This window comes from Artibeus jamaicensis, unplaced genomic scaffold, assembly GCF_021234435.1.
Source record: "Artibeus jamaicensis isolate MK-2021 breed Jamaican fruit bat unplaced genomic scaffold, CSHL_Jam_final contig_484, whole genome shotgun sequence".
NCBI lineage: Eukaryota > Metazoa > Chordata > Mammalia > Chiroptera > Phyllostomidae > Artibeus > Artibeus jamaicensis.
This window is the reverse complement of record NW_026521859.1, coordinates 10,578,594-10,602,450: the sequence shown is the minus strand read 5'-3', so window position 1 is coordinate 10,602,450 and position 23,857 is coordinate 10,578,594. Positions and strand designations below refer to the sequence as shown.

The following is a 23,857-nucleotide window of genomic DNA, read 5'->3' as shown; positions in this document are numbered from 1 at the left end:
AATTGTCTAAAATGCTGAGGGGAACTGAACTATAACCTATGGCCATCCTCCAGGTAGGAAAGTATAAAACAAAACCCCCAAACTTTTTGTTAAAGATCAAATTACCAAATTAGAGGAAGGAAAGAAATGCAGCTGCTGGGGCAGATTTGAATTTCAGTTAAGTATTCCAATATCAGGCAATTTTCATCAAAAACAAGAATTCTCAAAGAACACAAGAGAACACGAGAAGCCATAGAAGGCAATGAAAGGATGGATGGAGCAGGAAGCTAAGGAGGCTGCGCCCAGGTGAGGCCGGAGGAACCCCACTGGCCCCCAACCAGCCAGGGACTCACCCCTCCACTGAGGGAGGGGCTCCCCTCCTCACGTGGACACAGGAAACAGCGTAACTCAGATCAGCTCTGCCTAATAGGAGCTCTCTCACTGTCCTTAGCTTCCCTCACCAAAGCGAGGCTGAGCTTGAGAATTTCAAGAAGGAAATGCTTGTTATCCAGGAAGTGGCCTGGCCAGGCCACCCCTGCCAGAGGTGGATGGCTTCTCAGTTTTTCCAGAAGCGTTGATGGTGACAGGATGATCTCTGCACATCCTTTGGCTAGGTCCCCAACTGCAGCCAAGGGCCCACCCTTCAAGGTGGATGGAGCAAGGGCTGCAGTAAGAGCCAGGCCTGACGGACTCTGGAGGTTCCCTGCTGTTGGGTCCCCTGAGCACCAAGCCCCCATACAACCCCCCTGAAGCTGTGGCTTGTCCAAAATCTAGTTAGCAGCACAGGCCCAACTGGAGCCCAGGTGTCCCAACCACAACCACCAATCTCCAGCCCCTTCCACCGTGTTTCTTTGGCAGCAGCATAGTGGAGGAAATCAAACCCTGGGTGGAGCTAGGCACTGCGGCAGACCCTGTGGTGGACACTGCAATAAAGTCCAAGAACCCAGAGAAGTGAGGCCTTTGACCTGTCAGGGGCAGCTTCTTAAGGGCACAGAAGGGAAAAAAACAAAAGCAAGTTTATACTCGGAGGGAAACATAATCTGTGATTATAAATATTTTATGAGCAAAGAAAGCAGTACTGGCTGAGAGACTAGGGTGTGGAGGGTGGACAGCAAATTAGATCCCAGTTTGCAAAGTGATAGGGCGGCTGGAAAAGCAGTAAAGCCGAGGCTATTCTGGGCTGTGTGCTGCAAGGGCCTGCGTCACCCACGCAGTGTGGGCCCTCGCCAATGGCTTTGTGGAAACCATAGCCTTCCAGTGGTCAGCAAGAACACCTTGGGAGGAGTGGTTGAGCCCATGGAAGACCAGAAGAGAGGACAGCAAGGACAGTCATTTGAATGACTTGGGTAAACCTCAGCACCTGGGAGGTGGGTGAGGGGATGCAGCTGAGCGGCCAGTTCCCCGCAAACTCGATGATGCAAGGATGAACACACTTTCTGCTGACTAAGGGTGGGGGGAGAAGTGAGCCTGAACCCAGAATGCAGGTGACCTGCAAAGCTAGACAGCAACTCAAGTCAAACCGCCCCACTCAGAGCGAAGGTCCAGCCCCTGAGCAGGTAGTGCGGGGCCAAGAATATCAATTCCACCTTTCCTTTACCTCAGGACAGGGGTCTCTTCCTCCTGCAGCCTTTGGGAAGCAGCCCAGAAAACAGGGAAATTAAGAGCTTGCTGAGTACCAGCTGCTGCAGGTGAAGAGACACTCATCACTGGCAAAGCAGGCCTAGTCTGGGTGTGAGTCCTCCTCTGTGGCCAGTCAGTGCTGCAGCAGACCATGTCCAGATCCTTCCAGAGGCCAGATGGAGAGGGACATTAGTTCCTGAAACACCTAGAGGTGCTTTAAATGGAGCTTAGTCGGAGGAGCCCTGGGGAGCAGTGCACTCACTCCTCTACCAGGAAGACAGAAACTAAAGCCTGTGTTCGCTTCCTTGCAGTTGAGGCTTAATGGGTGAGAGGTTCCAACGTGGATCACACTCTGCTAGGACCACAGCTGGTGGTCAACTCAAGCTGGAGAGGCTTCATCAATGGCAAACGACCCCACTCGTTGTGGGAAGACCTGAGTTGGAAGTCGCAGGATCAGGCTTTAAGACTAGCCTTGCCACCTCTTAGATGTAAGACCCTGAGAAATCATCTGGCCTCTGAAACTCAGTGTCCTCATCTAAAAAACAGGACCAGTGCCTGCCACACTAAAGGAATGAAGAACACCAAGAATATGCACATACACATAAATGCTTTCAAAATAGAAACTAAGTGCTATTCTAAGTGATTATTTATATCCAGCTACCTACTTGACATCTGTTGGATTTCTCAAAGGCACCTCCATTCAGAGCTGCCACTCCCCACTCCCTGCACTTCCTCCTGCACTCTCAGGCCTCTCCCAGGGCAGCCCAGCTCAGAGAGTAGCAGGACCAACCATACAGGCATGGAAGCCAGAAACCTAGGACCCATTCTTGGCCCTCCCCTGCCACAGTAACACATTACCAAGCCCAGTCAACTCTGCCTCCTAAAGGCTTCTGCTCCCCTCCATCACCACCATCCCAGTCCAACATATCTTGCCCAGTCTCCGACAAAGCCTCTCCCCATCCATTCTGGCCTCCCTCGGCCCCTCTCCATGTTCCCCCTCCTACCACCCCCGCCCTGCTTGCTAAATATGCTGTTTAATACAACAGTAGCCCAGTGCCCTCCAGATAAGGAAACCTCCTTCCCAGGGGCTTACGAGGCCATGCACGGTCAGGCCTGCTCCTCTGCCAGCCTCGGCCCACACCATGCTCTCCTTGGCTCTCCCTGCTCCAGCCACAGCGGCGTTTTCCTCAGTCCCCGGTGGTCACCCCATTCCCTCCTACCACAGGGTTTTTGACATGCTCTTCCCTATGCCTGGAATATTTCCCCCTCATCTCTCACCTAGCCAATGCCGATCCATTTATTTTTACTAAGGTATAAAGCATACAGCTTCATAATTAGTTACAGATGTATACACTCACCTAACTCCCACCTAGACCTAGATTTAGAACACTTCAGCACCCATAAGGTCCCCTCTTGCCCCTTGTTCAACGGTCTACACTCCTGCTGGGCCCCCGGGAACCACTGGGTCAACTTCTATCACAATGCCTGTTCGTTCTTCAGAACGCAGCTGATGCAACGCTTTCTCAGAAAGCTGCCACCAATCCCACTGAAAAAGTCTAATCCCTCCTTCACAGGCTCTTGTTACACTTGGGGGTTTCATTTGTTCAAGTAACTGTGACTTGTGCCCCTCCCCCAGGACACTGTAAGCTACAGAACAAGGACGGTATCTGCTTACACTCACCTGTTTCCCAGTGCTGGCACACGCTCAGTGATGCTAACAGAAAATAGCTAATACCTGTCAAGTGCTTAGTATTGCCAGGAACTTACAGGTACTAAGTCACTTAGTTCTCACGTCAGCCCTACCAAGTATGTGCATCATTTTATCCCCATTTTACAGGTGAGAAAACTGGGAGACATGAAAGTTAGATAACTCACCCAGAGTCACTGAGGGGTGAATGGCGGAGTCGAGATAAACACCCAGGCAGCCTGGCTACAAAGCATGTATTCTTAATCATCATGCCACTCCACCTCTGAGGAACCTGGAATATCTAGTGAGTAAGTGCCCACAAGATAGTTTGAATAAATAAATGAACAAATTCATAAATGAGTTGATGAGGTTCTATCAAAGGAACCAAGGGGAACCCCAGGCCTCCCCAAGGAAACCAACACAAAAATGGAAGACAAACTGTCACTGAGTCACCTGCACAGGTCCCAGACTGAGTCATCTGCTAAACACAAGGACTAGCCCACCACCCCAGCAGTGAGGGGGGACGTTTTCTGCTATGGGCACAGAGCAGCACTTTGGTCCCTCTGGTCACTGGCACAGAAAGAAGAACCCTTTGGGTACATCCCACTAATTAAACAAGTCACTCTGCTCCTATTCATGCTAACCCAGTTATCCTCACAACTACTTCACACCTCAAGCCCTCTGACACTGGGAGAGGACACTCTGAATGGGAAAAAAGGGGGATGCCTGGTTAGAAGCGACAGATTCCACCATGCATCCATAAGTGGGCTTTCAGTCTGTGCCTCAGGCACTTTCCAGAGCCTGAGACCCCTGGAAGAGCTCAGGGGCTGCTCCATGTACACACTGCTGCCTTACGTGGCCAGACATGGGTCAGCCACCTTCTAACCGCCACAGTGCCATTTACCTGGCAACCACATTTCCGAAAGCTCAGGGAAGAAAACATACCTAAAAAAGTGTTTATTTCTCACAGGACACTGTTCCCCAGCCACAGGGACCCAAGCTCCCCATCAGCGATGGCGTGGTTTTTGGAACTGCTCCATTCGTGAGCCCCACTGCCGCCAGTGGCCTGGGCTCTGCTCACACAAAGTTCTGAGCAATGGCCAACACCTTGGAAAATTCGCCTTCCCTCCGGCGTAGGCTGGTGGGGATGGGTGTCTTAATTCGGGTGCCCACAGGGTTCCCATTGTCCTCAATGAGGACCACGTTGTTGGAGTCGAACCTGGGGGTCATCCGAGGACCGGGCATGCGATGCCCCACGATGAGCGCCTTTTTCTTCTGTCCTTTGATGGCCAGCAGTATCCGGTCACCCACCTTGCCCACCCCACTCTTGTTATACACGTGGATGCACCGAGGAGGGCGATGGTATGGGGTGTTGCCCAGGGCACTGTTGTCCACCACACGCACGCGTGTCATCTTCTGAATAGCACTGAGGGTCCTGGTGGTGCTGATGGGAAAGGAAAAAGGCTGAGGTCTGCACCTCCCCCGGTCAGGGTGCAGAGCCTCTGGGAGGGCAAGGCTCGGGAGAGCATGCACGTTAGCCATGGCGCTGAACAGGGAGCCACCAGGGGCTCCGACAGAGAGTCAGCGGCTTAAGGCCTTCTCCGTGCTCGAGAAAGTGTCCGCACAGACAAGGTCTGGACTTGGATGGGCATTAAAGAGAACCCAGTTTTCTGTTACAACATACTTCAGGGCAGCCTTAACTTAAAGGCTCTGACTTCCAAAAGGACTCTGAGGATTAATGAAATACCTTATGGGCCAGGCCTCACCCACTGCCTAACCTGCAAAACCTGCTCCCCCAGATATACTGATTCCCAAATTTTCTCATCTATGTGTTGCTGGGAACCAGAAGGTATGAGTGAGCAGGTTTGCTAAGGGAGTCCCTTGACACGACACAGCAGAAACTGTAAATAAGTCAAGGTAACAATCTTTTGTTTTAATGCATTTTTCCCCACTAGAAAGGACTTTTTTTTTAATGAGCACCTATTAAAGGCAGATAAGCTAGTATTAAGCAATCCAATGACAGTGGGATTTCTAGTTTCTGCAAGTAGCACCTTAAGCACTGAATGTTCTCCAGGGTAACCCCAGGCCCTCTTCTTTCACTCCACATGCCTGCTCTGGGCAATTTTATCTGTTCCTATTGCTTCCAACTAGTAAGTTCCATCTCCAGCCCCATTTGTCTCCTGCATTCTAGTCCTGTATTTTCCCTCTGAACTCACTTGTCCTACAGACACTGCAGACTCAGGAGGTCCCACACTGAGCTGTCGCCTCCCCTTGCAATCCTCCTCCTGCGCTGCGTTTCCCGTAGAGACCATGACTTCGGAAACTCCAGCACCCAAGCTGTACTCCCTTCTCTCCATCAACATCCACTGCTGCTGCGTCCCGCTGATACCATCTCCTCAGCGTCTCTGTCCTCTCCCTCCACCCCATCACTTCCTGAATTCGGCAACTCACTCTTACACCAAGACATTAGTGTCCTAACTGGTAACAAGTACATTTCACTCTGCCAACCAAAAGCTCTTCTTAGAATATAAAACTGAGGCCACTCCCCTACTCAGAAGTGTTCAATGGTTCCCTGTTGTCTACACTGACAACAACCTGGCCCCAAGTTACCTGCCTTCTGAGGTCCACCATCTCCTACCACTCCCCACACCTTTCGAGCCCCAGTGGCCACGAAGCCCTGGAGCTCTGAGCACGCCACGCCTCTCAGCCCTCCCTGGAGGCCTGGATGGGCCTGCTCCCTCTTCCCTTCTGGGAAGGCCACCTCCACTCTCCTTTCCTCCCCCGACTCCAGCTTCGTTAGCAGCTCTGGCCTCGGGCCTTCCACAGCAACACACAAACCTCTATTCTTACACTTGTCACATTTTCTTAGAGTTATTTGTTTCCAAGTTTGCCCCCATGGCCAATTGTGAGAACTCTTTCAGGGCAGGAAGCAATTCTTATTCCTCTCTCTATGGGCAACCCAGGCACAGTGCTTAGTGAACACTTGTGAACACTTGCGAAATGAGCGCATGAACAGGGCCAAAAGGCACGTTTGCCAACAGGAACGTGGCCTGTGTCCTCCCTCGGCTCAGTGTCTAACAGGAGGGGAGGCCGCCACATTTCTATCATGCTTGAGCTTTTTATAATAAGCATGTAACTTTTACCAAATGACTCCATTTCTAAAAGAGAAGGTTCTAATGCACTGGAAGAATGATAAGGTCGATAGATACCAGGTTCACTCTAAGTCTGGCAAGGACTAAAAAGTTTCATCTTTTATCACATGCTGTTGCCCATCCCGCTACTAACAGCATCAGTACCTCCTTGTCTATGCCCCTCCCCTGATGGACCAAGCCCCGGCTAAGTCTGATTCTTCTACCTTCCCTGACCCCAAGCACACCTCCTGGTGTTTCCACTTCTGTTCTAGTCACCATAACACCCAGCCCCAATTGGAGACTTACTTGAAAGATGCAGCTTTAAGAACTTAATGGGAAAAGTTACCTGAAACAGCGTTGGCTGAGTGCTCTGCTTACATGGGCGAAAGGACCCCAGAGCCCAGTAAAGAAAGCCATTGGATAGCAAGGGGGAAAATCCTGCAGAAAAAGAAAGGGGAAAGGATTTACTTCTGAGTCAGTGTCCTTACTCAGAGCCAGTTTTTGTTGTTGTTGTTGTTGCTGCTGCTTTTTAAATAAAACACTGCCAGGGACTTGTGTGGGAGATGGCACTTTCAACACAAAATCATTAGTCACTAAATATAAATCTTAGTGGTTAAAAGATATAAAGATGATTAGCTGGAACTCCAGCTACAATTTTGCTGATTCATGTATTTTTTTAAATCCTCATCTGAGGACATGCTTACTGATTTTAGAGAGTGTAAGGAAGGGAGAAAAAGAGGGAGAGTAACATTAACTGGTAGCCTCTCGCACGTGCCCCAACTGGGGACCAAACCCACAACCCAGGCCTGTGCCCTGACCAGGAATTGAACCTGCGATCAACTGAGCCATGTTGGCCAGGGGATCAACTGAGCCATGTTGGCCAGGGCTGCTGATTCATATTCTAACTGGGCTCAGAGAACTGGAATGACCCACAACAGATCTCGCTCTAAGAAATACAACAGTTCAGAGAATGCTGTCCTCATCACAACACCTCCACAGGCTGGGGAAGCACTGATCCTCTGGTATAGTGCACAGCCAGAGAGCATCTTCCAAGTCCTCTGCAGAGAAAATCTCCACACCACTGCCCTTGCTGACCCCCGTGGCCTCCTGAGACCAGCACTTTTACTCCCTGAAAGCAAGCAGATTATCTGAGCACCTGCCCAGGCTGTCTGTCACCACATCACCTTTCTCCCCAATGTAAAAACCAGAGCACCTGGACAGCTCAAGGCTAGCAAAGTGGAGCCCCAGGGTGCCCTGCCAAGTCCCTGATCAAGGTTTCTATTTGGGTCAGTCTCCCAAACTACCGCCCCATACTGCAGCTAAAAAGGGGGATCTGGAGGGCAGGTTGGAGATATAAAAGCAAATACCAACCCAACACTGATGACTCCGGCTTGCAAAACCTCAACCCGATGGCTCCCTAGAACCAACAAACATAAAAATCCCCAGTTTCCTGCAACATCTGGGCATTAGCTAGGAGCATGTTTAAGAAAAACCTTCAAACAGCTACTATTTCCTGCTGCACAACACACCTGTTCTTCCCTCTGAACATCTGGCTGCAGAGGGCCTCATTCAGGTAGAGCTCTGTTGAGAGGCCTCTACCATGGCAGTGTCTACACACAGTTCACAGCACCGCAGGTAAGATTTCAATTCACCAGAGTGGGGGGAAAACTTACTATTTACTTCCACAGGAATATCTAGAAATACACTTCAGAAATGCCTTTTAACTGTAATTTAGCCTCAAATCAGAAGCTTACTTTCCAGTGTTTTCTTAATGACAACACAGTAAGCATTGGCCAAGATGTAATTATGATTAGAACAGTAACTGCAAAAGAAGTCAGAAAACACAGAACTACTAACATCTGACACACAGAGCCAAGGACTATCAGAGGAGGCACGCCTCCCCTTTACAGCTAGGCACCCCAGCGAAGGAACTATGTGACACGTACGGCAAGACCTCCTCACAATATGATGAGGAGATAAGCCATGCAAAGCACAGGACACAGTGCCCAGAACTCAATACCTGTTAGCTGCCTTCATCATCATCATTATCTTTGTCATTGTCACACCAACAGTAGTCACATCTCACTTCACAGATTAGGAAACTGAGATATAGAGACATGAAGTGACTTACAGAAAGCCCCACAACTAGCCAAAAGCAGAAGCAGAACCAGAACCAGAACCAGAAGTGGACCAGCTTCTGTCCAAGCTTCTTTTTACCACACCCTCCAGCCTCACCACACCATACAAAACTCCCTTCACATGAGGGAGCTCCAGGTAAGAACAGCTCTAAGGGTAATCTGGTAACTTTTCTGTTTCCTTTATGAAAAGTTATTGAGACTAAATGCTTTACACTGTTGTCTCATTTCAGCCTCACAAAACCCTATGCAATGGGCACGGTCATTTGCCCCAGTTTGTACATGAAGAAATGAGGCTCAGAGGTGTTAGATCACGTGTGCAGGGTCACACAGCCAGGAGTGAAAAAGCTGCAACATTAACCCAAGTAATAGCTCCCTGAATCTGTGCTCTTAACAGAGTTAACATGGTAACTTCAACTTAAACATTAATAGTTTTCCAACTGTTAAGTCATCCTCGCTCCATCAAGAATAGTGACATTGCGGGCACATTTTACTCAAACCCAACTCAATGCCTACCAAATCAACTGAGATGTAGATGAACACGAGGTGAAAATGATTCACTTTAACCCAATTTAAGTTTTGAAAACAATCTGTAGTGTTGGTGGCAAGAGGAGCTCCATCCTCTGAGCAATAATTAGATATCAGCTTTAAAAACAAAACAAACAGAACACAGCTCTGAAAAGCATTCCTTCTGGTCCAGGCTGCAGTTACCTGCAGCCTCAGCCAAGTATTTCCATCTGATACCACAGACCCTTGCTCTGCCCTCCAAAGAGAGGGGGCTCCTCAGCTCAGCAGAACCCTCGAGATTAGCCCAGCACCACTGCACGTCCTCTCCTGAGAAGGGGACAACCTGCCTCTCCACGCCACTCTGCTTCTTCAATTACAGTTATGTTTGTCCAAGAACTGCAGAAGTGCCTGGGGGCTTCCCAGAACTTTCCGGACTTGGGTATCACAAACCCCACCACCCGTTGCACCTCCCTAAACTGTTTGGGGCAGTCTGAACACACGCCCAGGCCCAGGCCCAGGCCCCTCCCCACGCTGCGCTCACCAGCCCTGGGTCCAGCCGGCTGTGAGTGCAGCTCCTCTATGAAGCCTTGTGTAAAAGTGCAGCATCAGATGCTACCCTCCCCCTCCAGCACTGAGGACATCTGGGCAGCCCATGCCATAGGAACTCTTTCCGCTCCAATTTCCACGATTCAAACACAAACACTGAATAAATTTAGAGACTTTTTTTGAAATAAAGCTGATATCCTTTAACATTCTAGTTCTTGGTACTCACTATCTCAAACTCAGAAAGAAAAAAAAAACCAAGAATCTCGATCATCTGGCAAGCAAACTCATTGCAGGAATTCAGGAAGCACAGATTCAAAGGGCGAGGATTGCTTGTACTGCCCTCAAACACAAGAGTAACACATTCCCATCTCCAGGGAGCACTTACGTTTTCACAAGAAAGGGACTGATTTCAAAGACTTTTCATGAGCTTTTGGTGGGCCTAATGGTGAGCTTCAGATCCAAAGGATGTGAAATGGACAACAGTAAGCCTTCCTATGAACCTGAAAGCACAAAAGAACCAAATCAATTCACTTACTGCATCGTCAAACCCTTACTCGTTACAAAAGTAAGTCTGTCCTCACCACTCCCACCCCAGCAAAAGACTGCAGCAGGTCCTCATGGAGTAGTAGTGCAATAAACACTTGCCGAATAAAATAAATGAAGTAGCCAACACCGACGACAACAAAACCCCACTCATGACTCCAGACACACTGCAGAGCACTTATCCGTCTATCACGAACCGGGTGCTGGTCTTGGGAGGGGCAGCCCATGCTGTGTTTGCTGGCCCCGAAACAAATCTCCCTGGCCTGGCACCTGCACAGCCCACTGTGGAAAACATCTCATCCCACCACTAAATACCTGGTTTGAATCAGGGAGGAATAATGGAAGCAGCAATTTACTTCAAAGCAACTTTGGCCCTGATGCTATTTCCTAACATAAATCCATCCGCAGACACAGGCCCTGATTCACTTCAGATGCAGTCTATTTCTGATATTTTGTTTCAACATTGAATTTTATGTTTTCATAAACAGTAACCCCAGTGATAGTTCCTCCTCTACAACACTCTCATTCAGGGAGGGCCAGGTGTTTAGAAGACTCCAGTGCCAGGGATGGCTTTTGAAGGCACTTTCCAGTCAGCACTGAGTATTGCCCTCCAGGTTTAGACTATGAATCACAACCTCCCCAGAAGGGGGAAGGGGAAGAGAGGGGGCTACATAAAGGAGGAGAGGGAAAGAAAGGAAGGGAGGGAGAGAGGGAAGAAGGGTGGAAGGAAAGGAAGAGAGGAGGAAAGGGAGAAGGGGGAAGAGAGGAGGGGGAAGGGAGAAAGGGGAAAGGTAGGGAAGAGAAGGGAGATAAACTACTTACTATACAATCCAAGAGCCATGCTCATTTTCTACCCTGATTTAACTTTAACATCTCCCTTCAACTGTGGAGGCCAGGAAAGATCGTATATTTCAGGTACATATAGGTGAGTTTTTCATTTGGGATCGCCTTACAGATCCCATTGCAATGATGCTCAGAGAGGGCAAGGGGCTGTGCCTGCCTGCCTGCCCTGCACGGTGCTGCAGGACCCAGAACAGTGCCTCGCACACAAATGCAGCTCAGTACCTGTTAAGTGAATAAAATTAATCTGCAACTGCAATTCATCCTCCAGCTCCAGAAGGCTCCATGCTGAGGGACTGATGATCTTTCTCATGCCCAACTCACAGGCTCCCAGTGACTTGAGGGAGCCTCCTACACACTGAGAGCTCATTTCTAACTAATTTCAATACACAGACTGAGCTGAAGAAAACACAAAGTGCCTACACCTCTGATGCTTTGTGGAAAACGGGGAAGTACCATTACGTGTGCTGAAGTTTATGGAAATGTATTTAGTATCACAGACCTATATATAATTACAGATTGTTTCCATATGAACAATTTCCATCTTTAGGTAAAATATATTATATAAATTTCAAAATCCTTTCAAAAGGAATGGACTCTGTAGAAGAGACTAAACAAATAAAAAGGTCCACAGTCACAAAGGAGTGCTTAAAGGAGATTCTGCTACTAAGTGAGATTCTGCTACTAAGTAACAGCACGGGAAAGAAACACAGAGAAATCAAATGCAACAAGAGCCACAAAAAGGACAAACTCCACAAGCCTGAGGATGTAAATGTCATTCTTAGCTATAGCAGGGAAAGGCAGGTGCTCCGAGGCTTCGAAGAATCCAGAAAAAAGAAACCCCAGGACCATGACATCTCCTGCAGTTTTCACCCCAATCATTCTGGACCAACACATGCTCTTATCTGTTTCTTAAAAACCCATTACTGTTTTGTTGTCCAATGATCCTCTTTCAGGAATCTTTTTTAACCTCACACAAATGTAACATGTTACAATTCTCAAGTACTGCCACGCAGATCACTTTCTTGGATGATTTCATTCCCCAGCACCCAACGAAAACAAAAAGACAAATAGTAAAGAGCAAGTCTGCAGGGGATTGAATCAGTTAAGGACTTTGAATGGTTCAGGGGGCTCAACAGTGTAAGCACCATTTTGCAGACTAGAAATGAAGCCTGAAATACTAAGCAACTTGTTGACCTTTCCAAGGTTAGAAGGCTGTTCCTATTACAACCCGCACAATACCTGCACAGCAAAGATGCTACTTTAACCACTAACCAAGTACACAGAAAAACACACACCCACACAGGGCAAGGACTTGGTTTTCTCTCTCAAGGCTGTCATGTAATCTTAAAAAACTCAGGAATTAGAAAACCGTCTTTTCAATAAATATCAGCACTCACTCAGCACAGCCTAGAGCAAACGCTGAAGCTGACCTGATTCACATGTTAAAGTGAGTCTTCCCAGTGTCATGGTCAATAAGCAAAGTGCCCCTCAATAGCATGAGGAGCTGTTTCTGCCAGGACTGCCATGAGGGCCTCATTTCTCCATTTGATTCACAAAAGAAAAATGTTTCCAGGGCTCTTGTCCTGTATTTGTTCATCTATTCACCTCTCCCCACCTTGTCACAAAAGTATTTAAAGCTGTTTTTCTTAGGTATATCTGGCAATTCTCAATTACTCAAACTGGTTTTTCGATGTGTAGATTGTATCTATTCTGGCTCTCCTCCCTCTCTACCCCCACTTCACAGATGCGGAGACATCTATAGTCTAGAAATAAGTTTGTAATAATCGGTATGGTCAAACTCTGAGGAAGCGCACAAAGCAAAGTCCCATTCTACTCAATCATGCCCATTTTTCCTTCCTGTTACCACCTCTAGTGGGCCAGTGGCAAGGAGCCAGGTTTACAGTGCTGTCAGGTAGGCAGATGGGTAGTGGAGGAAAGGAAAAGCCGAGAGGAGTCCCTGGACTCAAACAGGAAATGCTGCTGATAGAAACCATATCTCCTCCACTCCATCCCCCGCCTCTACTGCTAAGTCTGTGACCTTGAAATCAACTTCTCCAGGCCTCAGTGACTTCCTGCCAAGCAAGGGTAATTGGAAAGAGCAGAGGCATAGAAGAGAATGTGCTTTAGCCTCACTCACTTAAGTGGGGAATCTCTGTCTGAACTGACCAGTAGGGACCAGGTCTGCAGGATAAGAAGTCTGTTTTCCAAATCTCCAGCAGGGAGAAGAGCCTCACTCCCTGCTTTTCAGGGCAGCACTATAGTTCTCACTTTAAGATGACTCAGCCCTAAAAGCGTTTTTCAGCCTAAAGCAGACGTGGAAAACTGCTCCCCTCTCTATTCTAGGGGTGCAGATGATTTTTTAATGTTTCTAACAAGGAGACTTTCCCACTCTGAGTTGTTCCACTAGTGATAGGTAATCCCATACCTTTCTTGGTAAGAGAGCATATTGCATGACCCGGAGCAACATTCCTGGAGTCTGAACCATCGTTCTCCCCTATGTGCTGGTTGTTATTGTTAACACACATGTAAAACCACACCAGGGTAAGCTACAATCCAGAACAAACCACCAACCTTTAGAAGGAAGGCTAAATCATAATCTGGTTTTTGAGACCCTGTAAGCTTTCCTAGAGGCATAAAAACTAAACAACAGGAAAATCCATCCAATGTGGGTCCAGGTGTCATAACAGCCAGACAGGAGTGGGGCAAGGCAGGTTTTAAGAACTCTTGAATCATCCGAGATTCTAGTTGCTGAGGAGAGCCTAAATAATCATGTTCATTGTCCATGAGTATACCTGATGAAAAATGGACTCCAGAAAAGATTTTTGCCCTTCACATTCAAGGGCAACAATAAAACATTTTGGCCAGTGTTCCTTCACGAATTCCACAATGCACTTAATTCTATTTCCATTTCAGGCTCTCTAAAATGTTTCTTCTCTCCACTTGTTAACATGTGGTGACCCTAATTGGGCACTGGGAGAAAAGATCAGGAATCCACCACATGTTCCAATTCATAACTGCATTTTAAAAATAATAGTAATATATAAATGCCTTCAGTGATCCTCAGAGATCCAAAAACCAGGTAACTATGGCCTCCAGTTCCACTTTCCAGATATGCATCACAAGTGCTATTTGGCAATGAATCATGGACATTTTACAACCATAAAATCAACTCAATCTGTAAAGTTTCATTGGAAATATACATGTACACAGCTCTGAGGGTTAAATGGACAATTCCACCCCTCCCAAAAAAACAAAACAAAAAACAACTAGCGTAGATGCTTTTTCATCTAAACTGTTTGCTCCTACCCAAAACAAAACAAGTCCGAGAATCCAAACCTACAAAGACGGCTCCCACCAGCAGTCTACCATAGACAGCTTCACGCCGCCTTCCTTCCTGTTCTTCCTAGGTAGGCCAGCCTACTTCCTACCCCGATGAAACACTGTTCTTCAACCAAACAAACTTCCAATAAATGAACTTTCTCCTTGGACAGTCTCCTGCCTGAAGAAAGAGGCCCGCCCTGTTCTTTACTGTACATTCCTGGTATGCTAACTGCATCCTCAGGCTGAGGAAGGCAAGAGGGCAAACAAGAAGATACAGAAGACCAATATGTTGCAAACTTTTCTGTGACGCACAGAAAGCAACATTTTCTAACATCTTTTAATTCACTCACACGTGTGTGTATACCTGAAGCAAGTGTCAAGAAATAATACCTACCCTTACCAAGGACAATGCACTCTGATATCTTCTATTTCTTTTTTCTTTCTTTCTTTTAATGACTGTGATCCACTGAACTGATTTCCCACGAACCAACGGAACTCAGCTGCAGAATTCAGTTTGAACTACAATAAATCAAAACTTATAGCTTCGTTCCACAAGCTAACCCTTTAAAAAGCCAGCAGCTCACACCACCAGACGCACGGATGTGGGCAGGACCCTTCCCCTGCCCAGCTGCCCAGGTTTAAGCCTCATCCAACCTCCCAGCTTTTCTCAATAACTCAAAATGATTCCGCCATAGGCCCTTTTGTTAACCTCTTCATAAATTCAGTCCATTCAATCTCTTAGGGTAGCAAAGTTCATTTACTGCCCGCTGTGAAAAGCAATATTGCCCTTTTTGTCCTAAAGCGATCCACTTCAAACTTGAAGGAAAGAGAACCTTCCAGGAAGCCAAAGTAAAATGACTAAGTTGGTACTCTGCCTATTTGTGTGGGCGATACAGTCCTATACCTGTGCATGCTCACGCACGCGCGCGCACACCTATCTGTCTCTATCTTATCTATGTATCCAGTCTTAATCCCTGGCAGACGCAGCCTCGGATGAAATTAGAAACCAGGGAACCCCCTGGAGCCGGGGAAGCACTCATCCCCACGACAGTCACAGCAGCGGACGGACTCTCCACACCATAGAAGTGCCTCAGGAGTCACAAAGTCACGTCCAGACCCGAGCTGGGAGGGGGAGAGGACAGGAGGAGGCGACGAACTCGAGAAGCCGCGCTCGAGCGACCGGCCGAGGCACCTCGGGAAGGCCCTACCGCGGCCCGCGCCAGACCGGGCCGGCCCCAAACTCAGGGAAGGCAGGTGAGCACCCGCCACAAGCGCGGGGCGCAGAGGCCAGAGGAGCCCCGCAGCTCTCGGGGGCGGGAGGGAGGAGCGTCTGGGTCCGCAGCCTCCCATCTCCGTCAGGACTCCTCCCGCAGCCCCAGTGCCCCAAAGGGCCCCCTGTCCGCCCACTCAGGGAGTGCGCCCCCCTGCTGCCGACAAGAAAAGAGGGGAAGTAAAGAGTCGGGAGCCGGACGCCCCCGCCTCCGCTCCATACCGCTTTCGCCGCTCTGGAATATCCCGCTGACCGCCCCACGGGCCCAGCACCGCCTCCCCCCGCGCCCCACGCGGCTTCTCTCCCTGCGCCTGCGCGCCAGCCACAGCTGGAAGGGCGTGAAAGGAGAGTGCGCGCGCGCTGTGCGTGTGCTGGCGTGGGGGCGGGGGCCTAAGAGGCCCCGCCCCTTCCCCTCCCTCCTCCTGCTCCCCCTCCCCCGACACTGCCGCGGCCGCCGCAGGAGCCTGGAGCTCGAGCGGCCCAGCGACTCCCCTCCCCCCGCCCCGCCCCGCCCCAAGCCGGGGCTCCGTGCCGGAGCTGAGTCTGCGCCTGGGGGTGAGTATGCGACCCTTCCCCAACCCCCTCTCTCTTCTTTGAGAATCCCACTGCCACCCAAAACAAAACCCCAGACTCAGCTGCGCGTCCCCTCCCTTCTACCTCCTGCGGGACCCAGAGGTGCCCGGGCCCGCGGGACCTACTGGTGTCGCGCGCTGTCCCCAACCCCACACCATCTTGAGCCAAATGTGAGTCTTCCAACCCCTGCTAGGGATCCAGAGGTGCAACGCCTTCTGTCCCCACCCCTCTGGAGATCCAGAGGGGTGAGACCCCCGCCACTCTACAGCCACTCTTCTCCCACCTGACGGGTCCAGGTGCGCCTCCCCTCCGCGGCCCTCCGGGGTTCCAGCTGCGCCCCGTCCACCTGCCGCCGCTGTGGGGAACCTGCCGCCCCCGCCCCCGAGTTTTGGATTCCAGGGTCGCCAAGTCCGCTGGCCTCGGTTTCTTGTTATTTTCTCCTGCTCCTGGGGCCGAGTACCCCCGAAGCCGACCCCCCGAGGCAGGGTTTCGAGCTCGGGCAAGGACATATTTCGCGGGTGCTGACTGGCAGGAGGCTGGCCGCTGCCCCCAGCCGGTCTGGGGACTGATCGGCGGGCTGGGGAGGCGGCGAGCCCTAGGAGCGTGTCGTGTCCTCTCCTTGCGCCCCACACAGTGCAGTTCATTCATGAGGCGCCCGGGCCTGCGTTGGAGGGTGCGGTGGGGAAAGGATTCCGCACGGAACCCGGAGTGGGGCAAAGGCCCAGTGCGGGGCAGGGGGCGCGTTTTGTCCCTCCTGGCCTTCTTGACCACCTAGAGAGAATAGTCCCAAAGCTTTGGCGCCTTGTGTCCCAGAAGAGAAGGGCGCTTGGGAAGTGAAGAGGAGAGGTCAGAGGGGCCCGCTGCCCTTGGGGCTCTGTGCTGCCACCTTCCTGGATCCCCTAGGTGGAGATCTGGCGGCTGAGTACTGCGCTTCCCGGGAGAGAAGGGTGGAAGGTGGGGGCAGCTAGGGTTTTTGCCTAATACCATTCTCTATCCTCGCTCTGGGTCTGCAGCAACCTAGGAAAAATAAGACTGTGCCCAACCTCTCCTGAGACGGGACCCCTCAGTCCTGCCTCCTTGCGAGTAGGGGAATGGGAGTATCTGCCAGGCTTCCAGTGATGGCGTGCTGGCAGCATGACTGTCCTCTAGAGCATCAGAGGGTCCAAGCCCTGGCATGCCCAAGTGGCACATGCTGAGGCCTGCTGTCGGCTCACCCAACTCAGTCAGGGTGGGTGGGTGGGGAGGTAGCAAGGCAGAAGGCAGGTGGTGGGTAGCTGAGAACCCCCTTTTGGACATAGTACAAGTTTCCTCCAATTATAACAGCCTTGGAGAGCTCGGTTCAAACCCCAACTCTGCCATTCTTTAGCTGTGTGACCTTGACAAGTTACCTAACCTGTCTGAGCCTTAGTTTCCATTAAAAAGTGTATTTACTATCACTTCCTTTCAAGATTTATCATGGGGATCAAACTAGACGGCACAGGTAAATCTGGCACCCTGCCTGGTAGTTGATCAATAATGAGTTCTGTCCTCCGAACTTCTGACCCCTTCTAGTGTAGCATCACCCTCCCATGCTCCCACCTCCCCCTCCTGCTACGGATGGAACGGATATAATTGAAAAGTTTAGGAACATGCCCTGCCTCTCAGTGGAAGAGTCCCAAATGGGATATAAGCCCTTAGGTCAAAACAAGAAGCCCATCCTGGCTGAGGGGCTCTATCATATTAAATTCTATGCTTTCTTTTATTTTGATTTTTAACAGTTTTCCTCCACTAAACCTATTACTTTTAAGTCCACTCCATATTAATAACAGTAGTTAATTTTTTAGAGCCCATTATGTGCCTGGAACTGTATTAAAAGCCTTATATAAGTTATCTTTTTTTCATCCTCAAAACCACCATGTCTGAATTATCCCAATTTGCAGACGAAGGAACCAAGGCCCAGGATGGTGAGGTAGTTTGTGAAGATCAAGCCAGATCTGCCTTATCCTGGAGCCTGTGCTCCTAACCACCCGGCTTTGTGCCTTGCTCCCTGCATCTGCCTCAGAACCTAAAATCACAAACCTAAGGCCTGAGCGGAGAGTCTGGGAGCTACAAGCAAGAGGGAAAGCAAACAGGTAGAAAATAGGGTGTGGCATTTCTCCGAGTGGAGGGGCAGTCCTCAGCTCTGTTGGAAGGGTCTCTGAGGTTGGCCCAGGCAGCAAAGTGCAGTGGTTAAGAGCATAGCCTCGGATCAGGTTGCCTGGGTCCATATCGGTATCTACCAGAGCCTGGCTGCGTGAACAGGTTAGGTACCCCACCCCTCACCCCATACCCACCCACCCCCATACCTCACTGCCCTCCTAGAGTTGTGATGTGGAGTAGATGAATTAATATTTGTAAAACTCTTAGAACAGTGCCTGGCACAGAATAAGAGTTAAAGAAGTATTTGATTAGTGCATTCTTCTACTAGTTTTATCCTCATTCGTGCATACACTTTTGCCCATCCCTTTGAAGTTAATAGGGGCAGAGCAAGGATACAATTCTGTTACAGATTAGAAGACTGAGGCCCAGGTTGCATAGTAACAGCTAGCCTCTGCCTCCTCCCAATAGACATACTGCCTTCCTCTGAGCCCAAGCCTAAATTAAATCTTCCCAAGTAACTCTGTAAGAAAAAACTTGTAACTTAAACCTCCCCCACCCCTACAATGTACACGCTTCTTAATGGTAAAATAACAACCTTCAGTTAGCTAGAAATAAAATCTTCCATCGCTCTCTTTACGAAATTCCAGCTAAAAGCCTTGCGTCGGGCTAGAGAAATTCTGGGATCCAGCTGGCTCCAGCAACTCTGTGGAATGGAGGAAATGCCCTCCTCCCCTACTGTCTATCCCACCCCCCAAATTCGGCTTCATTCTTTTCCCTCTCGGCTGCTCTCAGTGAAGGAACAGCCGCCCTTGGTGAAACTCAGCCCAGCAGCCCCACCCCCACAATTAAGAGCTTGGAGCAACCCTGTCAGCCAGCAGGGCCACCAGCCCTGGCTCCACCCTTTACCTGCCCTGTGACGTCCTGCAAGTGGTTTCTCTTCCCTGGGTCCCTGAAAATGGGAATAATGATCTGATGGAGCTGGCCCTGCTTTCCTCAGGTGTAGGTGGGAAGATCCATGCCATTTTGGAGGCAAGAGTGCTTTGCGACTGAAAAGGAGTCCCCAGATAAACATGGTGATCTCAGTTACTAAGCGTCTGCCTGGACTCTCCCCACCCACACTACCAGGTTCCCTTAATGTAGAAACTCCAAGAATATTCCACACCTTCCTTCCAGGAGGAGAGGATGCAAAGGGGGCTGATGCGCCAGGGGTTTGTACCCATTACACTCTGGCCTGGTGGCGCCTTGAAGTTGGGAAGAGAAATGGGCAAGGAATGAGAATGGGCTGTATTGATTTCTGGAGTGCATTGGAGTTGGGAGTTAAGGGGGAAACTAATGTGCATGCCCCTCAACTACCACAAACCCAAGATATCTATACCTACCTTTACCTTCCCGGCCCCCGTACCCCAGAGTTCTGAGCACCGCCTTGTGTTGACACACTCAGCCTCCCAGACAAGCCCACATACACATCCCCACTTAGAAATCAGCACTCACTTCGTTTCTGTAGACTGCCATGCAGTCACTTAGCTTCCCCCACACACAAATGCACACCACGTGCACTTACAAACCGAAACACATGCGTGCCCACAGCACCCCGATGCTCTCTGGCCAGAGGACATTTCATGAGCTCATGCAAAGCTTCCAGGGTCTGCAGAGTCCTGTTCTAGGCACACCAGAAAAACACTGTGGCACCCTGAAAAGTGTTCTAGCCTTAGAAAGTCAAACTAGGTTTGAATCCCGGGTCCATCATTTTATTACTGGTGTGACTTTGGGAGTTACTTAATCTTTTTGAGCCTTTGTGCTGTCATCTTAAAATGCCAGTGACATCCAACTTAGGATTGTTAAGACTTAAATGAAATCATTTAAGTATGTATTCCTGAAACAGTGGTACTCGATAAATGGCACTTGCTACAATTACTAAGTTAGTGTATGGGGAGGGGGGGGGTTGTTCGTTTTTTTTTTTTTTTTTTAAGGCAATTTAGGCTGGGAAGGAAGAGGGAGGCATAAAACCCAGGGCAGTTACTTTCTTAGCCTTCCTAACCAGCTTTTCAGAGACTCCCTGGGACTGAGTGGAACACATAAACAACTCCAGCCCCCCTCTCCCCTACCTAAGATCTGGTGCCTCGCCCTGCAGTTGAAATGTTAGAGGGAGGCAACGACTGGTGGGCAAGGAAGAACCCTGTAAGTCACCCCAGGGGGGCTGGGAGACACTTGCTCCCAGAGTTGCAGTCACCGATGCTGGGTTTGTTGTTCTCTTTGTCTGCTTTCTTTTCTTCCCTGGAGACCCCCCCACCCCCAAGGCAGAGCTTCAGTGTTGTCAGCAGAAGGGGTTCCCCAGGGGCCCTCCATTAAAACGGGGGTGGGGCAGTGATGCCACGGCCGCACTTCGGCGCCCGTGGGAGCCTCCCCAGAGCCCTGCTTCGCCCCGTCCTCAGGCACTTCCAGAACCCAGGTGTCCGGGCTGCCTGCCCCTTCCTTCCTCCTCCCCACCCCATTCCCTGGGACCCTCGACCATCCAGGGCTGAACAGCCTGGCTGTGGCAGGAACCCGGAGTGGAAAGCACTACCCCAGCAGCAGAGGGTTTGGGCGACCTAAGAGGCCCCCGCCCACTCCTCCTTCCTCTGCCAATGGAAAAGCTCGCTGGAGGCACGGCATTCCCAGCCTGCCCTGCTCCGGAGGCAGGAGCAGGGCACTCTGGGAGTTATAGTCCTCACAGCTCTCAGGTGACTTCTGTGCAGAGATCAGTGGAGACAGGTGAGGAAGTCAGAGGGGAGAAAGCTGCAGTGCTGCCTGGGCAGGGCGAAAGGAATGACAGTGAGCAGCAGTGACTGGAGCCAGGCAAGTAAGGCCGATCCAGAAGTCCTACTTTTTAACTGACTTCCCACTCTGAGCCTATTCTCGGACCCCTACTCTGGGGACAGAGAGGACTCTGAAGCTAAACATCTTGTTTTGAGGCCAATTATATTGGGAAGATGATTAACAGAGTTGAAAATGAAATAAATGAAAACATGCCATTTTTCTATTGGGGATAGAAAGAGAAGATTAGGGAGGGGTGCTGGCTCCTGACCCATGCTCCCTTGGCCTAGAGACCCCTCCCTTGGATCCTTGGATCCTCAGGCCTAGGACCCTTCCTCATCTTCCCTCAGACTCAGCCCCTTGCCTGAGACAAAGACAGAGACACCTTTGGAGCGTGTATGCACGTGTGTGCGTGTGTGCATGTATGTGTGTGGAGGAATGGGTGATAGACATTAGGCTCACAGATAGCTTCCAGCTTAGAAAACCCAGTCTCCCCAGGCCAGATCTGGGCCAAGTTCCCTGGCCCAGGGTGGGGCCACAGCCCGAGAACCCGCGAAGGTAAATCTATGTGACTTAACCCTCCCTTCTCCAAGCCCTCCCTTATCTCCGGAGGCCAGAGCTTCCACCCACCCAGGCAGTCCGGTGATCTGCCCTCACTTCCCCCTGCCCGCACCCGCCCTCCCAGAGCTCTGAGAGGGACAGGGGCTGTGCCCAGCTGACCACTCTGCCCCCTGCCCAGGAGGACCATGCGGCAGTAGCAGCCATGCTGCCCTTCCTGCTGGCCACACTGGGCACCACAGCCCTCAACAGCAGCAACCCCAAGGACTACTGCTACAGCGCCCGCATCCGCAGCACCGTCCTGCAGGGCCTGCCCTTCGGGGGCGTGCCCACTGTCCTGGCTCTGGACTTCATGTGCTTCCTCGTGAGTGTCCACTACCACCCACACCCTCAGCACCCACTCTCTGTACAGTTTGCTAACATCTGCAGCTCTAACCATTCTCCCACCTGGCCCCGACTGGCTATGCTTAACTACAGGCGGTATCCCCATCACACAGCCCAAGCCTGGCCTTTGCCATGCACCCAAGCCAGGGCCACCCCCTTCCAAAACAAGATTCTGGCCCCTCTCCCCCCGCTCTTCTGGCTAATCCAGTGGGCAGGTGGAGAAGCCATCCACTAACTACTCCCTCTTCCCTCAGGTATTGCTGTTTGTGTTCTCCATCCTCCGGAAGGTGGCCTGGGACTATGGGCGGCTGGCCTTGGTGACAGATGCAGACAGGTAAAGCTGAGAGACTCTTCCCCACCCCTATACATGCACACACACTTGTTCCGTACTCCTCAGGTATGAGAAAAAGCCAGCCCTCTGTCATCCCCCTTTGTCGGGGTGATAAGGAGGGACCAGTCCCAGAGCAGGCATGGGGAGCATGAGGTCCCCAGTTGGGCCTTTGTCCTTGCCAGTCCCCAGGCACCCACCTGCCCCCTGCTCCCCCCCCGCTGACTTTGTCTGTTCTCTGTCCCCAGGCTTCGGCGGCAGGAGAGGGACCGAGTGGAACAGGAATAGTATGTGGGGCGCCAGCCCCCTCATTCCCACTAAACAAGCTTTCTCTTTTCTTCTCTCATGCTTCTCTTCTCTTCCGGCCAAGTCGTTGGTTTCTCCTTGCAGTTTTCTCCTCTGCGGGCTCATTTTCACGTTAACGCAGGTGGTGTGCTTTGCAGAGCAAGGGCCCCCTAACTTGTCTCTGTCTCATTCCCCCACCTCTCCATCTGGCTCTCTGCCCGGGAGAAGCTCCTCCCCGTGCACCCAGCTGCCCGGCCACTGTTGGCTGGAGTGCAGGAGCCACCCTCCCGGAAATTCATGGCACACTCACCCTGTTGGTCACAGAGACAAGATTGGGGGTCACCAGTGGCTTCCCTGACAGCTAGTTCATATTCCAGGGTCCCCTGCTCACTTCTTCTGGAGGCCTGGAGGGGCGCTGCTCAAGAAGCCCCAAGTCCGGCCCTTTGTGTCACATCATGGTCTCTGTCTGTAGGACTGATGTTGGAGTTTTGGCAGCTGCTGGGGTCACTGAAGAGGGCGAGTAGGGCCCACCTGGGAGACATCCCCAAACACCCTTAGCCCCACCTCCCATTGCTCTGTGCATAACACTGGTTTTGTCAGCTCTGAAACTGCAGGGCCAGGTCACATTCTCACTCTCATTTCAGCCTCCAAGGGGTGATGATGAAGATACCTTCCTCCCTTCCCCCACCGCCTGTGTCTATTCCCCCAGATACCACTGAAGGGAAGAGGCAGTTTGAGGGAGGCAGGGAGAGGGCCTTTCCTCCTGCTTCAGCCACTGCTCTTTCTGTGCCTTGTCTAACCGCTGGGACTCTGCAGAGGGAGCCCACCCACTCCTCCCCCTGCTCCCCAGGGGCTCAGACTCACGGGGCTTTCTCATCTCCCATCTCCTCACCCCCAGTGTGGCCTCAGCTATGCACGGGGACAGTCACGACCGGTATGAACGTCTCACGTCTGTCTCCAGCTCCGTCGACTTTGACCAAAGAGATAATGTGAGTGCCCTGCCCAGACTTCTTAGCCACCCCCTCCTCCTTGGGGCAAGTGGGCCGAGCATCCTCCAGCTTCCAGAGAGTAGAGTCGAGCACCTGTGCAGCGTGGCCTGCTCGGCAAGGCAGTGCTCCCCTAAGAGCTGCAGGAGAACCAGCCAGACCCAGAGCTCCCTGCTCTGTCCCCGATGTCAGCCTCCTCACTAGCATAAGCCTACTCCACGATTTCAAACTACTTCCACAGGAGAGTTCT

General features: G+C 50.9%; 2 protein-coding genes across 5 annotated transcripts in view; one reads left to right on the top strand and one right to left on the bottom strand.

The window, feature by feature from the left end:
• Positions 1 to 4,227: 4,227 nt before the first annotated feature.
• Positions 4,228 to 15,910, bottom strand: MRPL14 (mitochondrial ribosomal protein L14). Of its 2 annotated transcripts, XM_037142610.2 has the most exons (4): positions 15,805 to 15,910; positions 9,991 to 10,105; positions 6,764 to 6,855; positions 4,228 to 4,730 (listed from the first exon to the last, which is right to left on the bottom strand). In XM_037142610.2, the coding sequence occupies exons 3-4, from the start codon at positions 6,832 to 6,834 to the stop codon at positions 4,364 to 4,366; spliced, it is 438 nt and encodes a 145-aa protein (XP_036998505.1). In that variant the 5' UTR covers positions 6,835 to 6,855; positions 9,991 to 10,105; positions 15,805 to 15,910; the 3' UTR covers positions 4,228 to 4,363. The 2 variants fall into 2 exon arrangements, with proteins under 2 accessions (XP_036998505.1, XP_036998506.1); XM_037142611.2 differs by lacking the exon at positions 9,991 to 10,105 and having other exon boundaries at positions 15,805 to 15,906.
• Positions 15,420 to 23,857, top strand: part of TMEM63B (transmembrane protein 63B) — a 23,700-nt gene continuing 15,262 nt past the window's right edge. The window contains exons 1-5 of one of the 3 annotated variants that reach the window (XM_037142608.2): positions 15,420 to 15,566; positions 21,806 to 21,988; positions 22,263 to 22,342; positions 22,585 to 22,623; positions 23,520 to 23,610. In XM_037142608.2, the coding sequence (XP_036998503.1) occupies positions 21,830 to 21,988; positions 22,263 to 22,342; positions 22,585 to 22,623; positions 23,520 to 23,610 (369 nt within the window). In that variant the 5' untranslated portion in view covers positions 15,420 to 15,566; positions 21,806 to 21,829. Of the gene's footprint in view, positions 15,567 to 16,018; positions 16,138 to 21,805; positions 21,989 to 22,262; positions 22,343 to 22,584; positions 22,624 to 23,519; positions 23,611 to 23,857 lie in introns of those variants that run through there. The other 2 variants (XM_037142607.2, XM_037142609.2) reach the window with 2 other exon arrangements.

Coding starts and splice junctions, on each gene's coding strand:
- MRPL14 (XM_037142610.2), bottom strand. CDS start 6,834: ATGGCTTTCTTTACTGGGCTCTGGGGTCCTTTCGCCCATGTAAGCAGA. Junction 4,731..6,763: donor CTCAGCCAACGCTGTTTCAG/GTAACTTTTCCC, acceptor CTTTCCCATCAG/CACCACCAGGACCCTCAGTG.